Genomic DNA, 19,871 nt, shown 5'->3' with positions numbered 1-19,871 from the left:
TGTAAAAATGCAGCAACCCTTAGAAGCCAGATTTTAAAAATAAAACAGGGTGATAGAGTTGTATTGTTGATTGTCATTTATGCTTAGAAACATTTACTCATTTATGCTTAGAAATATTTAACCATAGATGCTTAGAAGTGTATAATCAATTGTGTAGTGATAAGTTGTGTGATCTTTAACAGGCTACAGAGGCCTGGTGTGCATTCCACACTGGGAGCATGGGAAAGTTCGTACCTTGTTTAATTGTTATGGTAGGATTAACGTAGTTACATTTGTTTTAGTTTAAGTGCTTTTTGTGTATAAATGAACTGCTAGACTTCCTTACTGTGTTATCTAGGATGAGGGGGGGTCTACCCTCTTCCTGACCAAGGATGTTTGCTTGTGTGCTTTTATGACCCTTTGATCAGCAGTAGCACACACACACACACACACACACACACACACACACACACACACACACACACACACACACGGTACTCTTTGTGTATGTAGACGTCATATGTTAATGAACCTATGCATATTCATGTAACCTCAATAAAAGGACAGTGATACGGGAGAACGGACGAGAGCAACTGGGCGCTCTGTCCGGTCTCTCCTGTGCACGAGTAACATGAAGAACTTTGCCTATTTGTGTCTTGCTTAGCAGTGTAATTATATTGTCTTCAACGTTCCAGCGGATGGGTTCAAGCTACAAACCTATCACAGGGAATGGTGTATATCTACTGTGATGGCTTAAATAAGAGGGAAGTGATATACAAAGTGGTCTCTGAGTTAAAAACCACAGCGTCTTGTTCTTAAAGTAACACAGCAGGATTCCTACCTGACATCTTAAAATCCGTCTTGTAGCTGTCATTGTAATTTTTCTCCATAAAGCCATTTTACTTGTGTTCAAGCAGTCCGAAAGCCTGTCATCTCTCCTTAATGACTGAGCAGCGTGCATCTTAAGCTCTCAGCCTTACAAGGATCGGCAATATCATTTTTGAGTTATCTAAGTACTTACAACTTTTAAAAGACATGACAGGCAATCAATAAATGTAAAATGAAACCCAGCTATAGCTGCGATAAAAGGAACAAGGAAAACCACTGAAATGTAGCTTTACAAAGACATACAGAATGACCTAAAGGCAAACGTGTCTGGAGCATCTTTATTTTGACCCATCTGTGGCTCTCAACTCAGCTTTCATCTTCCTCCCTGCATCATTTATCTCACTTCTCAGACCTTGACTGTTTTTCTCTCTGAAAATCAAGTCTTCCAATAGCAGGCTGGGAGTCCGAGTTTGATGCCTCTGGTTTTGAGTAAAGCAGACAGCAGGGTTCTCACACAGAGTAATGGAGGGTGTGTGTTTATGCTCGCTATTGTGTGTGACTGAGTTTGTGCATTGTTTGGGCGTGTCTAACTTGTTAACTTTCCCCTGTGCTTTCTGAGGACACATCCATTCAGAGCTGTCTGTAGCTGCACCTTATGACCTGTTAAGGGCTGCAGAAGCGGCAGATATCTGTGCTTGTGAAGACCATGTTATGAGAGTTAACGTTGGCATTAAAATGAATGCATCTGACCATGAAGGCAACCTATGTTCTGTATCATTTTATAGAGAGATTACTTGCAATGTGACCCCACGGTGACTTCAGTCTGGCAGAACATTCAAGTAAAAGTAACAAAAGAATAAAAAGCAGCAAGTAATCTGTATACAACAGCCCACATTCTCATATGGAGATGTTTTTCTGTCACATTTTCAGATTTTATTGCAACTATTTCATGCCATCTGACAGCTACACTCTACCTTTTGGTCATGGCTGTAAGCCAGGATCCAGTCTTCCTGCTCGGGGTGAAAAAGCAAGCTGAGGATATCAAAGGCTAAGCTGTATTTTTGATAGGACGCCCCCTCGTCAAGGCTAATGAGCAAGCTGCTCTCCACTTCTGGGTCGGTCAGTAACATGATCTAAGACAAGACAAGACAAGAGACAGGGGAATCAGCAGCCCACCATGACAGCATCCATTCCACAGGGCTTAAAGAGTGCTTGTGCAACAGACGCAAGGCACAGACTCCTGCAGGGCTGTGTAGGGTAAAGATCATAATAACCCTGCTGACAGACTTATGAATCCACGTACACGACATGCACGTTCACACTTACCTTCATCTTGTTGTTTGGACTGACATACAAGTAGCTCAGTATGGTTTTTGTCCCGACTTTCTCATTGAGCTTTTCATACGTGGTCCCATAATCAGTTGACCTAAAATTCAATTACAGGACAAAGTAAATGGGTTTTGCTGGAGAGAAGAGAAGAACAGCGCAACACCTACTAGTTAAGATGCTGATGGTATCATTAAGCATTTCAGGGAAGCAGAAAATTACCACAGCAGAAGTCGTGAAGCAATTTGCTAAATGAATGGAGATTTTTTTAATTATTAAAATAAACAATAAATCCAGTGTTGCATGTGTGGCTGGGGCATGATATTATTATTCCTTTTAATTAGTAGTGGTATTATAAGTGTTATTATTGTGTTATTATTGATGCTTACATTTAATTACCACTCTGTCGTGTTTTAGAAATCAAATGAAGGACATATTTGCCTGAAAGCTTAATAATGGGGTTTTGAAGTCATTTTTTCATCTCAAAACAAAGGCACTATTTCAGATTTCATTTTGAATACCTATTATTTTCACCAAAATAGATATCGGTTTTAGGTGGTTGGTGACATTTCAGTAAAAAATAGCCGTTGCACTGCATAATACAAAAAAAACTTGTGGATTTAGGATGTCTTAGAGGATAAACACCAGTATTTGATATCCTGGCAAGAGAATGCACTGAAATGTTGCACAAAACTTCATGAACTAAGAATAATAATAACTAGGAAATCACTTTGTTTCTTCAGTTCTTGATGACTGTATTAAACACCAACATAACATGCTGTATAGAAATGACATGTAACATGTCTGAATTGTTAAAATTCACTTCATTTGCTGATGATTAATTTATATTTCCCTAGGAACACTTGGAACAATATAGTGGAAAGAAAACTGAAAGAAAATGGCTGAAATTAAAAAAATATATTATCACTAAATTAAAGCAAAATAAAGCAGAGGATGTTTTGTAACAGGCAAATAAAAAAAGTAAATTTATAAGTATAAAGAGGGCAAGAAAAATGTATTTCCGGGCATGATAATTGTATATAAATGATGTTGGAAGGTTCATATGAAAACCACTTTTGGCTGCTCCATTATCCACAAAGGAGTCGCCACAGCGGGTAACTCCACATGTCAGATTTGGCAGATTTGTTACGACAGATGCCGTTCTTGACACAAGCCCAAACAGATCTATGTTCCCAAAGTTGAAAGGGATTGAACTTTCACTTGTTAGGCAAATATAAACAATGTAAAAATATGAAGGTCCAAAACTAAATATACATAAAACTTTACATAAATCAAAATCATTATACATACTGTGCATTACTTACTGTGTGGAGGTGTGGAGAAACACATTCAAAACAAGAGCTAATACAGTGCGTATGGTACAGGGGAAAAATACTACAGGACTTAAAAACCAACCATAAACCAACCATGCAACTATTCATTAAACTACATGCCTTAAAATGTTACTATTCAGTCCATCTCAACACTGCACTGGTAATATACAAAGCACAAAATAATCTACCTCCAAACTGTATTCAAAGGTTAAATCAAATAGGTGTAACCATTGTGGAATAGGTATGACAAGGAATTAAGATTGTGTAGTTCTCTTTTTAAATTCCAAAAACCAGGTGATGAACAAATGTAAAACCTTATTACTATTGTCTGTGAAACATTCGCTTTTGTCCTTGTTTACCATTTGTTTCAAATGTATTATTTTTCATTTGGTTTTTGTTTCAATGAAATCGAGTTAGAAAAGCATTGCCATTTCAAATTTGCTCTGTATAAAGGATAGGCACGATAAGCTAAAGCTTCATCCTTCAACTATTCTGTCAGTAATTTTTGTTCCTCCCATTTAATTAAATTCTTTGTTGTCAACATTTATTTTAATGGGCACTTCTTTTAATAACAACAAAAATTTAAATGCTTGTCATAAATATGTGGAAATGGATAGATTCAGCATTTGATGACAAAGTGTAGACTTTACCAACTTCTATTACACGAAATTAAATCTTTCACCTTTTACTGACAGGAAAGTAACTTGCGTCACTGTGGACACAACAATGACATTAAGTTAATGATTCAGTGTTAATGCTTTTGTGCTGATCTCTCCAAGGGTCCAAACAGTGTGCAACTACATTAACATCAACATAACAGTAACATCAATGTGTCCTGCTGTATAACTACAGAGCGTAATATCAGAGAGGAGATCTTACCTCCATAAAGAACTCTCCGTTACTCTGCCAGAGTTAAAGTCGTAGTATTTTGTCAACATGAGAATCACCTAGAAAACAGATCAAACAGATTACCAGCTGTGAAGGTGTGTATCATCAGTTTTCAATAGCAGCCACAAAGTGTCAGATAGCGAACCAAAAGCCGCCCATGCATGTGTCTTTTAATCTCCCTGACAGACAATGCTTTATTAAAAACACAACAAAACCGTGATGCCTTGTCAACCCACTACCCCCGTACGCCATGAAGCCTTGTGCATATTCTCAAGGGAAAAAATCTGATCACATATGTATGATATACTGCGTTTTATATACCTATATATTGTTAAGACAGAGTAGAGGACCAAGAAATGCAACCACTGGTGAACAATGACTAAATGAATAAATCAGTAAACACTATAATTTATTCTTGGCATAGAAAGGCAGACCTTAAAAATATATAGGACATCCATTCTGTAGAGAGTCATAAAAAATGTCACTTACATGTGTGGTTTACAGTTCACAGGGCTTTACCAAACACATAAAAACTACAGATTTCCTGCTGTCTTTCAAATTAATATTAATAAACGGCTTGCTGTGGAATATCATTTGCCTGCTTTTCTCAGAACGTATCAAACCTTAATCAAAGCCAGTGTGTTTGTATGTGCATGTAATTACTGATGCATGAAGGCGTGTTTACATGCTCTTTACTTGTTTGTTTTTTTACTTTTTTTTTAGTGAAGAAACGGTTTTACATATAATTATATATATTTAGCAGAAACAAATGCAGAAATAAAAATAATGTCTGCTAAACAGTCATTGTGAGCTAATGAAGGGCACCACGTGAACAGCAGTTCACATGGTGCCCTTCATCCTTTACGCAAATTAACTGCTCAAGCAGTGCCCTTTGTGCACTAGGGAATCATAAAACCAGCAGCTCATATAACTCTCTCGGGAAGCCTTTTGAGGCATCTTGTTGAGCTTTTCACCGCTACCTTCTAATTATCAAGTGTTATGAGCATTTGGGGTGACATTCCCTATGATGACTAAGAACTTCATCATATTAACAGGAATTTTTAACTTTTTTTATTAAACTTTTGCATATAAAAAGGCCAAACAGAACTCATTTACCAGGTTAAAATCAAACAAATTCTTTTCATCTCTATTTGATAAATGTGCACTTTCAGGTGAATCATGTACCATATTTTCTGTAAAAAAAAAAAAAAAAAGTATTTTTCAAAGCTAAATTATTCAATATGAAGTCAAATCAAGTTTGTTCTCTATATGCTTATAATTCCTAAATATACTGTAGATGCAAAGACGTGTCACAGCAAGCGAGCGAGACCATAATTAGGTTGAAACAACAAAATAAACAGAGAGATAGCAAAAGGTTTGGGAGAAAAGCAACTTCAGAGCATCTAACAAGTCAAGAACACTCGAGGAGGTAAGCATATTATTGCCGAGGTTTACAATCAAGACCTGCCTTCAAAAATGGGCATACAGATGGTTTAGACAATCAAAGTGCAAACCACTGGTTACACTCAGGAACAGGAAGGCCAGATTGGATTTTCTGAGAAAACACCTAAAAGAGCAGGCACAGATCTGAAAAACATATTTGGACAAATGAAACCAAGATGAACTTGTACTAGAATGATGGGGAGAGAAAAGTATAGAGAAGGAGAGAACAGCAGCTCCTGTTCTGAAGCATACCACATTATTTGGTGGATCATGGTAATGTTATGGCATGGGCATATGAAACTGGACTGCTCGTGTTTGTTGATGTGACTGCTGATAGAAGCACCAAGATGAATCATGAAAAATAGTGCAAAACTGATCAGGTAGTGCTTCACAGTGCAAACGGATAATGACTTGTAGCATACTACAAAGCAACCCAAGAGTTTCTCAAGGCCATTTTTCAATAGCCGAGTCAGTCACCTGATCTCAACCCAGTAGAGAATGCTTTCAGTTATTATGTACAAAACAGACAGAGCCACAAACAAGCATTAACTGAAGGTGGCTGCAGTATAGGCCTGGCAGAGCATCTCAGAGGAGGAAACATAGCATTAGACAGGCAGTCATCCAGTCCCTGTTACTTGAGTCTGTGCAAATGGAAGACTAAGTATTCAAATGGCTGCGATTCGTTAACAAAAATTTAACAAATAAATCAAGCTAAAAATCTGCATTTTGGTTACATATCAATTGTTTTAATTAAAATCCACTGTGGTTTACATATTTTTAAAAAACTACAAAATTCATGTACAGTAGTTATGTTTTCAACAAATTCTGGACTTTTTTTCAAGTACATATTGTTATTGTTATTATTGTGTTATTATGCGATTGCAGTTTACTTTGGACATTATATGACTGGGGTTGAAATCAGTGATCATTTGCTTTGATTAGCTGTCTACAGATCAGTTAATATTTTATCACAATTACTCTGAGCTGAATGAAAGATCCTCTCAGAGATATCATATTTGCAATTACTGTATATAACCTCTAAACAGCAAATTTATGTTTCTCCAAGAGAAAACCCCATTATCTGATATATTATGAATATTACCAATAGCCCACTGCTTCTACCTAACACCACACCGTTAATGCAGTAAATTGTAAATTCACGGTTTTACTTTCTTTCCAGACTGTATTCCCCCTATGCATAGGCTGAGACAGAAAACTCTGACTCTGCTCTTACCTTGTGCTGAATGTATAAAAATTCTCTTTATGGGAGGTAGTTCTAAGATAATCCTCACAGCTTGTTATAACTTTGTGTCCAGACTGGCTTGCAGAGATTTATGGTCTTCCAATAAAATGGCCTTTATGCCTTCCAAAAGTCATAGCCTCATGGACACTGTCATACACAATAAAACAACCTGCAGCAGTCTGAAAATTAGGACAAATTACACTCCCACCCCCTCTTCTGTATGGCAATTAGCTTTATGCATTTCCTTGGAAAGACTCCAGGATTACAGCAAAATGTCATGTGTATCTACCTTCCTGCTGGCTGGAAAAGAGTCCTGTATTCTGAGTGATGCTGAAAGTAAGGTGAAACTTGATGGCTGCAGTTAACACGTCAATAAAGTGATACAATATTCACTTTGTTGGCATGTCTGTGTCAGAAAGGTGCTTAACATGTCACAGAAGCTATTAAATTGCTTTTTCAAACCACCAGATGAAGGCTCTTCTTTTAATGAATACACCACATGGTAATTTATCCTCTGAAAATGGTAAAAGAATCTGTTTTAGCACATTTTTACCTTTCAATTTGAACAAAGGTGTCAGCTACCTGGGGGTAAAACAACTCTCTAACTCACTGTTTGGCTCATATTGTACTCTGGCTTTGGTTCAGTCCTTTCCCTTGTTTTAAAGGGGAGAGGGGGTGAATAAGAAACAAATGGTGAAGAATATTTTTTCCCATGGATATAATAGAAATGCACCTATAGATTAACAGATGGATAAATGAAAGAAAAATAAACTGAAATGCTAGATCCTGAACGCAGCAGATCTTGATGTACTCAAGCCCTCACATTATAATAACTATTATTAAGTAACAGCAAATTGATCATAAATAAACCTAACAAACAACAAAATAAAAATGGTGAATAGCTGAATAGTAAACCAGCTTCAGCTTTACAATAACCATATAGATAATGTTACTGGACTCTATTTAGGTTTATGACTTATGCAGGTTGGTAGGTGGAATGGTTCATTTTGGTTTTTACCAGCTTTAAAAAACAACAACAACTGTATACAACTGTATATAAGCACAACATCAGTGGCCTTGAGGTGACTGTTGTTGGTACAAATAAAACTGAATTGAATTGAATTATTTTTGAGTAACAGATAGACCACATAACCTCCTTGGAGGAGATAAAGAAGTATCAGCTCTATAGTCAATATTCAAACCATTCATGGTCATAAAACTGAATCTGTTGTTATAAATACTTTTACAACAGTGGCTGGATGCTGGAATCAGTTTTTAGGCCCACGTGGACCAAGACAGCCAAAATCAAAAATTGGATTTTTGCAGATAAACAAATCTTGCTTCTCATTCAGCAGTCGTAAAATCATTAAGCAATCTGTCTGCACTTGACTATGGGGATATTGTTTACATGCAAGCTTCTTCATCTACCTTAAGTCCTCTTGATTGTGTGTATCACAGTGGGGATTGTTTTTTATATATTTTACATGAACAAGCTTAGAAAAGATAGCATCATTCTATGATTGTATTTACTGTCCTACTGTAAAAACTCCTTGCTTGCATATGCTCTTTAATTAAATTTAAACACTGTAATTACGATGTCCAATCCCAGGACTGCTAATAATTTTAACATTAGCTGGACTTCTTGTTCACATACTGCACTGGAAAAACTGAATTTAAATACTTTGCTGTCAATAAATGGAAAGAGCTGCAAAAAGCTAGGAAACTACATTCCCCGATTTAATAGAAACATTTTAAAAGGTTATATTTATTTATCTTGAACTAACCTTGCATTTGCTTTTCTTTATTTGTGAATGAATCACGCGTGATGTGTAAGGTGAGTGTCTAAATAACAGATTTAATAATAATAATCACAACCTTTTGCAGAGTGCTTATCGAGATCGTGTACCACCAGACAAACCACGCATGTTTACACTGCAAATCAACCTCAACCTACTCCTGCAGCTAAGGTGTGGCACATAGGCTGCAGTAACTCCAGCATGTTTCCAAAGTGGATTACTTGACATCCAAGTGCAAGCAAATTGATTTTTCAACTCTTAATCCTTTGTAAATCTTAAACCTTGAAGGTAAATGGCCTGGGATGAATTTGATCATTATATAAGAATGAATGGAGGCTTAATGGTGACTTAAAGAGCTTAGGGTGAAGAGATTACTGGTGGGAAATGAAGGCGTTGTATGCGGAGGGGTAGGGGCGGTGTGGTGGTAGAAAGCAGTGTGAGGATTCGGTTACTGAAGGATGAACACTTGAGACAAATGAAATGAGCAACAGAGTGCACACTGCAATTCATTCCTACTCTAACCAACCCGCTGATCAGGCCTTATCAGCTGTTGGAATTAAGACGCCTCATCAATAAAACTGTCATCACATTTCGCCACAGCAATTAAACAGATGGATGATTCCATAAAAGCAGTTGTTACAGGAGTTACTCACTGGAATATTAATAATAAAGACAAATATTACACATCAAAAAGTGGTCACTGTCGAAGCCTTTTTCCCTGCTGCATGCTCAAATGTAACACATCCGCATCACAAGTAAGCATACGATCCGCCGTTAACACAAATACACAATTTAAGCAAATTTAATTACTGCATGTTGTCATAGGGCATCAAGATTTTGCGTAATGATGACGCTTAAAGGTGTGACAACTGGTGGCACTGATTTTCACAAATAAGGCAAACTAATTGGGAGAAGAAATGTGAGAACACCTAGATATCCACACCACAGAGGTGATAACAATGTTAGAGTGCACGCTGTTTAAGGAATGGAAAAAAAAAACAAAGCTTAGCAAGCAAATTCAATGCTCCCAGAGGAAGCACAGCAGAAATTATGAAACTTCACTTTATGAAATTACCACATTAAACAGCATCATTTAACACCTTCAAAAAAGAAAGCATTGTCTAATTTTATTAGGGTGTTTATTGCCCTACGACACACTGCGCGGCAACAAAAGCCTGCAGGAGGGCATGCCGTCATACACTTCAATACCACCTGAGTGAGACACACAATGTACAGAGCCTTTTGTCTGCCACATCAATTTATATCATTTCATTAACAAAGGCAACATTTCCTCGTAGAGCAGATGTTGCGCTGGAGCTAGGTTGTTTGAAGTCAGGGCTGTTGGCTTTCCCATGGATTCCAGGTCACTGCAATCATAAATTATGAAGTAACTGCTCAACAGCACTTTGCACAACATAAACTATCCGTGTCCTGATGAGAATGATGTATAAATACAAGAAGGTGTTAATCGGAGTAAATGTGCTGCTTGGGAATTTAAGTAAAGGCTTTCTGACCGCTGCTTTAACAAGGATGCACATTTTACTTTCATTCTTGCAGAAATAAAGTTCATCTACGATGTGCCTGATGGCAGTACTCTGTTCCTCTGGCAGACAGAAAACATCAAATAATCAGCATTTTAAGTGCAGCTTCACATTACAGCTTCGGCTTTTGAGCAGAGCAGCAAGTATGTGACTTTATTGGACTTCTCTTGCCGAGACAACGGAACTGTGTCGAAGTAGAAGCTCGGTTGGCAAGTCATCTGAAACGGCTTCCTTACTCTTTCAGCTTACGCTCTCGCATCATTTGCTTCTTCACCATAAATGAACGCCCAGGCTAGTCCAGCAGCTGGGTTGCAGCAGCATGCTAAGCTTGTGAGTCAGTGTGCACGAGGAGGGGGTCTGATCAATGCAAGCAAGATTAGACAGCAAGTGGGTAGGTTTCCAACTCAGCCAAAAAGTTACGCCCGCTGTGCGAGGAGGATTTGTCTTTTTCTTTTTTCAAAACTCTCTTTAAATCTTCAGCACTCACTTTGAAATTTGGAAGTGCTGAGTGAAAAGGTAAAAAAATTGACAGTGTGTTGACAAACCTAAAAGCTCCCTGGACTCTTCAATATGTTTCCTCTGACGTAAATAAAGTAAAACAGCTGATCCTTCTGTTTGCCAAAATGCTTTTCTTGAAGCAGCCAGATGGTATATGAACAAGTAATGCAGGTGGCCACTGTAAAATGAAAGTGTTCTGAACCACAAAATGAGGTGCAAACTGAGCAATGGTCGACAAAAGAATATTGACAGCAGCAACCAACTGGCAGAGTGTTTGAGCTGGAGCACTGAGGCGCTGAGGCACACCAAGCAGCCGACAACTCAAATAGCACTTCAACAATATAGCGGTAATTTTAACATTAATTGTGAAGATATCTGTGCAAATGAATAGGCCAACTCTTTGCTTACCAACTGGTACTCCAATTATTCTGAAGCTTTAGCAGCTGCTCATGAAACAACACTGAGTCACAGTGGAAACAGCCAGAGCACACATAACAATAGCATGGACCTGCACAGCATAAGTTGTATTTAAGCAAACAAAAAGAAGTGCAAACAAAAAGATGTGTCTGTGACAAGAAAAAAAAGGAAAAAAATAACAAAGAAAGAGTTGACATCTCATTATGCATTGTTCCCGGCAAATTAACTTTATCCTTGTCTAGAATAAGATCGTTACCTGATTTGAATTTGGAATTTCTGCTCTGTTAGACCACACTCGGTGCAGAAGAAAGGAAACCCAGGAGGGGAACGCAGCTTGCCAATAAAAAAAAAACACACTCAGCAGGATTTCAAGGCGTAAGAGAACCTCACCACAGGAAGGCTTGGTGGCTCGGCAGAGCTGAACTCATCCTGCCAGTAGTTTCTGTGCAGTGCTGAGCTTTAAAAAATCAGTCTCTCTGTTTATCCATGCAGTACAGGCAGTACTACAGCCATAAATTGTCAGGAAAAATGAATTTGTTGTCTTCGGTTGTCTTATGCTAAGTCATGGTGTTGCGATTCCTATCATTATGTATTTCATTAATTTATTTATGTGTGTGATGTTTCCCTTCCCGAAATGTTACACCAAGCCCCTCGGGCTCCACATCCCAGCCAGGAGTGAGCAGAGCTGGTGGAGGTCCGTTCTGGCTGCGTCGGTCAGTGGGCTGTCTGAGGATGTCTGAGCATGTCAACAGGCTGTTTGCTGTTTGTGATGCTTTGCTGAAGAGACAGAATTTACATGAGATAAAATAGTGGAAAGGTGTTAATGACCGGACTAGTTTTTGAACCCAGCACAAATAAAAATGGCAGAACAGCAGCAATATGATCCACATTTGGGTTTGCTGCAGAGAAAGCTGCACTTTTTTTGTAATTACTTCAATATGGCATTTGATAGAAGTGGGACAGGAAATTGTGTCAAACTAATCAACAGGGAGATGTGAAGTCATAAATCCCTTTCATGTCACTGTTTATTCATTAAGATTTAATTTAGCATTGACTTATATGAGTATAGATTTAAAGAAAGAAAGAATGACAGCATTATTTTTGCTTTATTACATTTATTAATAATGAGCTAATTTTGGGTAAGGTCCAAAGACCTCTGAATTTTTTCTGACCCGTGTGCTCATTTTCTTAAAAACATGGCATATTGTATGTTTGCTGTGCCTTTCCTGTCCTTTACATCAAACCAAAAATGCAACATCTTGGTAAATATGATTATTTACTTTCCTTCCAACACTTTGCACGTCTCACTTATTTTTGACTGTTTTTTCAGGTCCACACAGCAGTTTTTTTAACCATATACTGCTTATTTCATCCAATTTTATCCTGCATATTCCTGGTGCTGATACATTAGCATTTTCTTTGAGTAAGGCCAGCTTTGTACTGAAAATATCGCACTTTGGGCAAACACAGTATTCTCGCTGTGGCTCCGGGATGATGGTATATATGGGAAAACAGAGAAGAAGAGGCCTGGAAGTTAGAAAGGAAAGAGATATGATTTTCACGTTTTTCAGCACCCTCAAGATTTATTTGTTTGTTTTATTAGCATGAAGTTTCCAGCCTTAATTTTGATGTATTAATTTACATACCTCCATAGTGCTCTAACATCAACATTTTGCTTTTGATTCCTTAATTATCTTGGGAAATCACATCATTTTGTTCACACTGGTAGTATGACTGAAACCACATAACCTCATCTTTAACGGGGGCGATTGTGGCTCAAGAGTTGGGAGTTCGCCTTGTAATCGGAAGGTTGCCGGTTCGAGCCCCGGCTCGGACAGTCTCGGTCGTTGTGTCCTTGGGCGAGACACTTCACCCGTTGCCTACTGGTGGTGGTCAGAGGGCCCGGTGGCGCCAGTGTCCGGCAGCCTCGCCTCTGTCAGTGCGCCCCAGGGTGGCTGTGGCTACAATGTAGCTTGCCATCACCAGTGTGTGAATGTGTGTGTGAATGGGTGGATGACTGGATATGTAAAGCGCTTTGGGGTCCTTAGGGACTAGTAAAGCGCTATATAAATACAGGCCATTTACCATTTAACTGATAATTTATCCTCAAAAAAACAGGTGCTGGCAAACTTAAATATATCTGTAACCCTAAATCTTATCTTCCGTTTTCAGGTTTATGTAGTTGGGGTGCGGTAGACTCACGCTGTTCATGTAACAGCAGAGATTTATATACATATAAAAGTGAATTATAGGACAGATGTTTGTATTGACTGTGAATACACAAATGGCTTGCTCATCTCATCATTCTTATAGCCCAAACCTAACATACACAAAGACTCAGCTCAGGAACATTACAGTTAAAAAGATACTGTAGTGATGCTTACCCATATTGACTTTCAAGGGCACAGAAGACAGTCATAAAGTGGAACTGGAGAATGACAAAATTTTATCTGTGATTCAGTCAGTGAGTCATAGAAACGACTAAAAACTCGGATGAAACTGGTGACTGACTGCATACCTGGCCAGCCTCCAGTTTCGCAGTAGCGGATGAGACAATTCACCAAAAACTCAATGAGGCAGATGAGGAGAAGCTGCGCACCAAGCTATCAAGAACGTGATCTATGAAGAGGAGGATGCCCTCTACAAAAATGGGAAAGCTGAAAATATGGATTGTCATGAACTGCGAAGCTTCTCCTCGAGGTTGCTCAAAGCAGAGAAGCACAGAGAAATTCAACACTACATGCACAGAAGGCTTCAAGCTTGACCATGATAAAATAGTTATGAACCACGTTAAATGTCTTAACCCCTGAAAAGCTCAAGGACTGGGAGATTTATTAGGAGCCTCTCTATCTATCTACTAGTAATTTAAGCATTCTTTTGGACAAAAATGTTTGAGAATTTTCCTGGACGTCGTAGCACTCTTCCCTATCCTGACCTTGAAAATATGGAAGGGTGGGGGGGAAATGTGTTTTCTACTAACAATACTATCAATAATTTTCTGCTTTTAACTTTTTCCTTCACAAAACAAATAACACAATGTGCATCCTGCATTCTTCTTCTTCTGTGTAACAGCTGGATAAAGTGAAAATAAAACGGAACAGATGTTTTCAAGGTCATGTGATGCTGGATCGTATCCCAGTGTAACCTGGGTAAGACCTGGGACAGGTTTGACAGCCTCACAGGGGAAACAGAATGACAAGCACTTTCACACCTGCAGGCAATTTAGACTTTCCGATTCACCTTGCTAGTCTTTGGACTGTGGGAGGAAACTAGAGCACCTGAATGAAGCCATTCGAACACAAGGACAACACGCAACCTGAACATCATACCCTCTAAAATTACAACGTTCAACATTAAACTAACACATCGTTTGTTCAGATAAATTGGGTGCGACCCACACAGCCCAATCCTGCAATATTCTGCAGAAGTAATTTGCAGTGCTGCCTCTGTCGCACAGTTTTTGTGATTTTTCCACATCATTTGAAGTTAAATGTTTAGTTGATGGGGACTCACGATGCCCGATTATTTACCTGATTAACTTCTGGTCACCTGTCTTGCACTTTTAGCAACACTGCTCACCAAAATTCCAGTCTGATTTTCCACATGGCTGCCATGAAAAGATCCATTATAAATTACAGCAAGCATGTTTTTAAAATAAGTATTTTATATAGTGTGACTAAAACTGCAAGTTTTCATTGATTTACCTTATATATCGCTGGTTTACCTGTGCTCTCTGGATGTATACGTTTTGTCCAATTTATACATGTTCTATAAGCCAGTGACCTGAAATATTTGCTGTAAGCCTTACCCACAATTTTTCCATCCATATTGTAGATTCCAAAATTCAGTCTAAGCTCTCAGCTAAGATGCTTTTTCTATTTTACTGAACAGAGGAGAAGAGACAGTCCTCCCCTGGAAAACAGCTGTTAAATGAGAGAGTCACTACCTTTAGGCACCCTTATAACCTACAAAATGAAACTTTGAAATATGTGTTTAATGTTTTAAAAGGCTCTATTTTAAAGCAAATTCTGAAAATTAGATAACAGTCTTACTCCAGCGTCCCTGTCTCAAGCCAGGAATGGTGATGACTTGTGCTATGACGGCTGAAACAACAGATTGATCACAATCGTTTATCCGGAGGACGTGTTGGAAGAGACCCAGTGCACTGAAAAAGATGCAAGCAGACTATAAGAAGCAGCCTGTTGGAGATACACACACCTCGTTTGTTCAAATAAAGAGCGACAAAGTCTAACGCAAATATGGTTTATCAAACACTATTCACCTGTGGATATTTAAGCTGTTATAATTCCTCCTGCAAAACACGTTGTGCCCTTGGCTCCACTCAAAAACCCAGTGCTGAAGAGTTTATTGAAATAATCTAATGCAGGTAAACCATTGAAAGTTATTTAATGCTACACTACAATTCACCGTGAAGCAAACATTCAAATATATCTCAATTTATTGCAGTTTCTTCTTAATAGAGTCCTTGAAGCTTGCTAATTAACCGCTACAGTTAAATTGTTCAACTCTAATGAAGGCAGCCTTGGTATTGAAATGCTAAATGTGACAGACAACAACCACATGAATTAGCAGCGTGGACTGAGCACTACTTTTGATTTTGTCTGTTTTTTTGTGTTGATTGAAAAGCTGAAATGATGTTGCAGCTTCGTTTGTGAACCGTGATAATTGGACAAATGATAAATGAATGGCACCATCCATCAACTAGGCTTCAGCAAATAAGTACCAAAGCATCTGCCTGAGCTGGACAGAAAAACTAGATATCAAGGCATGTCGACATCAAGCTCGGACAATGTGTGTAACAAACCGTACAAACTGACTGAATTTCTTTAGATGTAATGCTTCATCAGTTATTATATGTCAGAGTTTTCAAGCAAGCACAACAAACAAATATCTACATTTTTGAGCACTACTAAAAATATAATGTCATGGACGACAAATATAATGTGATAACTGTGTAAATTCTCAAAGCAGGTTCCCATACAAACTGAGTTACACGGGTCCCTAAACGGTTCTTCTTTCTTTGTATGACAGTCAATAATACAAAATGTGTTATTCAGCCTGTAAGACAAGGTTGCTTAGGCCTGTGATGTGTGATACTAAATGTCTTCTTGTTTCCAGGGAATCTGATTAAAGCCCTTATGACTAAACTGTAAGTGTTAATAGATTAAGCAAAGATGTTTAATTAGGACAAGGCTTCATTTTGAAATAGATTACTGCTTTAAATAGATTTATTTTAAAAAGTAGACCAGCTGGAAAATGTACACGTTTTCTTACTGACCACCTGGCCTCCACTTACACACATGGAGAAAGAGAGAAAGAAGGGGAGAGGGTGTGGCAAGTAACACACACACACACACACAAACACATTAGACTGTGAGTAGGCGAGATGAGATTCTGCATAAGGGGGAAATTTGTTGAAGCAGAAAGTTCGCCATGCAACTGTGAAGACGATAGTGCCAAATCCTGCTGAAAATGACTTAATACAATAATAGGTTTTGGAGTATAACTAATACTATTAATTAAAAGCAGACAAAAATACACAAAAAAGCACTTTAATCACTTTTTATTACTGTGTGACTTTTGGATCTTTGGTACCCCAAGATACTCCCCATCTTATACTGTAACTATACTGCATTACGGATGATAAGCTTATTTACTTTCCTGGCAAGAGGTAGAAAACTGTGTGCTGTGAGGCTTATAGCTTAGCATAATGAATACAAACTGGGGGGAAACTGTTCAGAAATCACTCTAGTCACCCCACAAAGCAAAAATATTCTGCTGTTGTTGTAGACAAGATGTATCATACCAGTTACTTTTTGGATAAGCTGGGGAAACAGTTTCCCCCGTTTCCAGGCTTACTGCTAAACTCGGCTAACCACCAGTTGGCTCTGGCATCCTAACTAGTGTTTATGTGCAGAGGAGAGAGGATCCTTATCAGAACTATGAGCAAAAAAGCCAATAGGTGTAACTGCCCTAAAGTCAAAGCAGAGCAATACTGAGGTAATGTATTCAAATAGGAACTTTCCACAGCTATGCTGATGACACAGAATTATGCACATCCGTGCAGCCAAATGATACAATAAGTCTGATGAGTAATAACTTTGTGAGACTCATGAAAGACAAGCAAGGTAAAAATACTTCTGCTTTGCCTCAGGGCCACAAGAGATGTACTGTCCAAAAATCTTAGCTCTCTGCTTCCACAGTTCAAGCCTAAGCAAAAGACATTAGTGAGAGTGTGTTGGACTTTGATCATAGCATTATATTACACCATAAAATTGTAATTCTCTCAGCTGAGTAATATTGCCATATCAAAAACCCAGTTTGTGCTTAATTCTCAGTAGACTAGACAAGCCTACTGTGTATTTCAGTGGTCTTGCTGAGAATTTGATTTGTCAATTATAAATCATTCAAATCCGGGTTCTTGTGATATTGACCAGAACAAGAAGAAGAGAACACTGAGTGATTCTGGTTTTAGCTGAACTCGGTATAGCTCCATATATATTTTACAGATATTAAATAACTTGTTTGTCTATAAAGCACGACAGTGTTTCACCAGCTTCCATCCTCAAGGCTCCCTGTTGTTTTAAGTGTCTTTACATTTACTCACATCCTCCATGTAGGTTGTTTGAAGTTCAGAACCACAATCAGACCCAAGAAAATTGGATCTGTCCAAACTGTAGAAAGTATGTCCCTCTGGATATCAGGGAATAACCCCCACTGAGCATTCTGTTATCTTTCAACCTGTAAATCCATTTGTCTCCAAGTCCTTATTTTAGCATGTCATTGTATTATGATGTTATTTCATGCTTCATTTATCCTTAATTTGTCTTTTAGTCTAAAGGACTCCAGGTTTAGGTTCTTTGCATGATTGTAATTATATTGATTCTTAATTATTACGCTATTATAACTTTCGTCCTATACTTTATCTGAGCCATTCTTATATAATGGGTGGTAGGAGAATTATAGTTTAATTGATTTAAGCTTGCAAATAATATGTATGCAGAGAACTTACAAATGAGTGACTGACCAAAACGGGGAAAAGCAAAATGAGCTTCTGTGAGTGACTAAATGGGAGAAACACGCACAAAAGAGCAAATGGGGCATAATCCCCTTAACATTATTTTCTTTTTCTTTACCATATCTGCCAAGTCAGCCGATCAATAAACAACAGCATAAATAGGGTGTGCGTGCCCGTGTATGTGCGCGTGCGCGAGACAGACAGAAAAAGAGAGAGGGAGAGCAAGGGAGAGGTTGAAAGGCAGAGACTGATTCCTTTAAAGTCTGCAAGCTCTCAGTTTTAATCTTTCATCGCGTTTTTCAGACGCATCTGAATGAGTCTTACTGCCACGTAAGACCTGTGGATGAATGATGACCACACTGCGTCAAAAAGAGGTCCGTGCGTAAATCTGGAGCACATTAACTACTTACGCTACTGTTTTGTCCGGACCAGTGCACCATCGCCTGGTTATGAGCCGTGTCCTCGGTGAGCGCAAATGTCGAACTTGTGAGGTGAAACTCCTCCTGGTCCGAAACCGAGGCATCCTCCCCGCCCTCGGGTCTGAATCCGGACCAAGTCTCTGTGCTCCTCGCACTACGTCTCCAACTGGTCACATTCCTGTCCTCGTTTTCCGTCACATCACCAATTTTATTTCCCCCATCGTCTGTGTTATTCTCGGTTACATTGCTGAGAAAGGGGGAGGACACGCTTGAAGACACTTCAGATTGGGAAAGTTTCTGGTTACTGCTTGGGGCGCCTTTATGCAGAGAACTTGAGATATTTCCCCCAAACCGTGGCTGTACTTTGGACGAACTTTCTTCGCTCGCGGTCAGTTCTGCATCGTAGTGCCTTTCGTTTCGGGGGGTGACCGACCCCTCGGTAAATCTAAGAAACTCTTCAGCTGTTGCCTCTCCAAAATTTGTCAAATCCAGCGCCGAGAGTTCCCGGGGAAATGCTGCGGAAATGAGCGGCAGCTGGCAAGACGGAATGCACCTTACCTCCGCTTTTGTTCCGCCCAGGATGGAAGTTAGGGTAAAGATCCAAATCCACTCAGAGAAAATGATAAAAAGGCAGTGACCGAGGCGCGTCTCCATTCTACGTTGATTCCTACTTAAAAACATATCATTTTTTTTAGTCTTGAGCGAGTGTCTGTCATCACCTGGTAAAGTGGTTGAATGTACTGTGAGGAGGTGCAGCAGCGCGCGGACAAGTGCTCCCAAGTACTGATGCAAACGATGCATCAGAGGAGGAGCTGGAGGCTGAATCCTGCACAAGAGGGGAGCGGGGCCAATACCCCGCATCATCATCTCAACCTGGATTAAAACAAAAAAAAAGAAGAAGAAGAAGGAAGGAACAACAAAATAATAAAAACAAGCATGGGGGTTGGGTGTAACTTAAGTTTATTCCTGATCAACAGTGTGACAGATAGTATTTCATTATAAAACATTTGATTTAATAATCATCTTATATCTTGGTAATTATGCACAGAATCAAAACAGCCTGAAAGGTGATGTATGGGGTCCCTGGGGGGGAAGTCTGGAAACATTAGTGGGTCTGCCA

General features: G+C 38.8%; 1 protein-coding gene across 1 annotated transcript in view; it reads right to left on the bottom strand.

The window, feature by feature from the left end:
- LOC146655516 (VPS10 domain-containing receptor SorCS1-like) overlaps positions 1-19,537 on the bottom strand; it is a 54,493-nt gene extending 34,956 nt beyond the window's left edge. The window contains exons 1-4 of the mRNA XM_085427920.1: positions 18,743-19,537; positions 4,347-4,414; positions 2,134-2,233; positions 1,782-1,940 (exon numbers count right to left, since the gene is read on the bottom strand). Of these exons, the coding sequence (XP_085284046.1) occupies positions 1,782-1,940; positions 2,134-2,233; positions 4,347-4,414; positions 18,743-19,432 (1,017 nt within the window). The 5' untranslated portion in view covers positions 19,433-19,537. The remainder of the gene's footprint in view (positions 1-1,781; positions 1,941-2,133; positions 2,234-4,346; positions 4,415-18,742) is intronic.
- Between the last annotated feature and the right edge of the window lie 334 nt (positions 19,538-19,871).

The sequence above is a fragment of the Rhamphochromis longiceps genome, linkage group LG13, assembly GCF_057381845.1.
Source record: "Rhamphochromis longiceps isolate RC_006_pf linkage group LG13, R_longiceps_female_GT1.1, whole genome shotgun sequence".
NCBI classification, from domain to species: Eukaryota; Metazoa; Chordata; class Actinopteri; order Cichliformes; family Cichlidae; genus Rhamphochromis; species Rhamphochromis longiceps.
The sequence above is the reverse complement of the archived record's forward strand: the minus strand, read 5'-3'. Positions and strand labels throughout refer to the sequence as shown.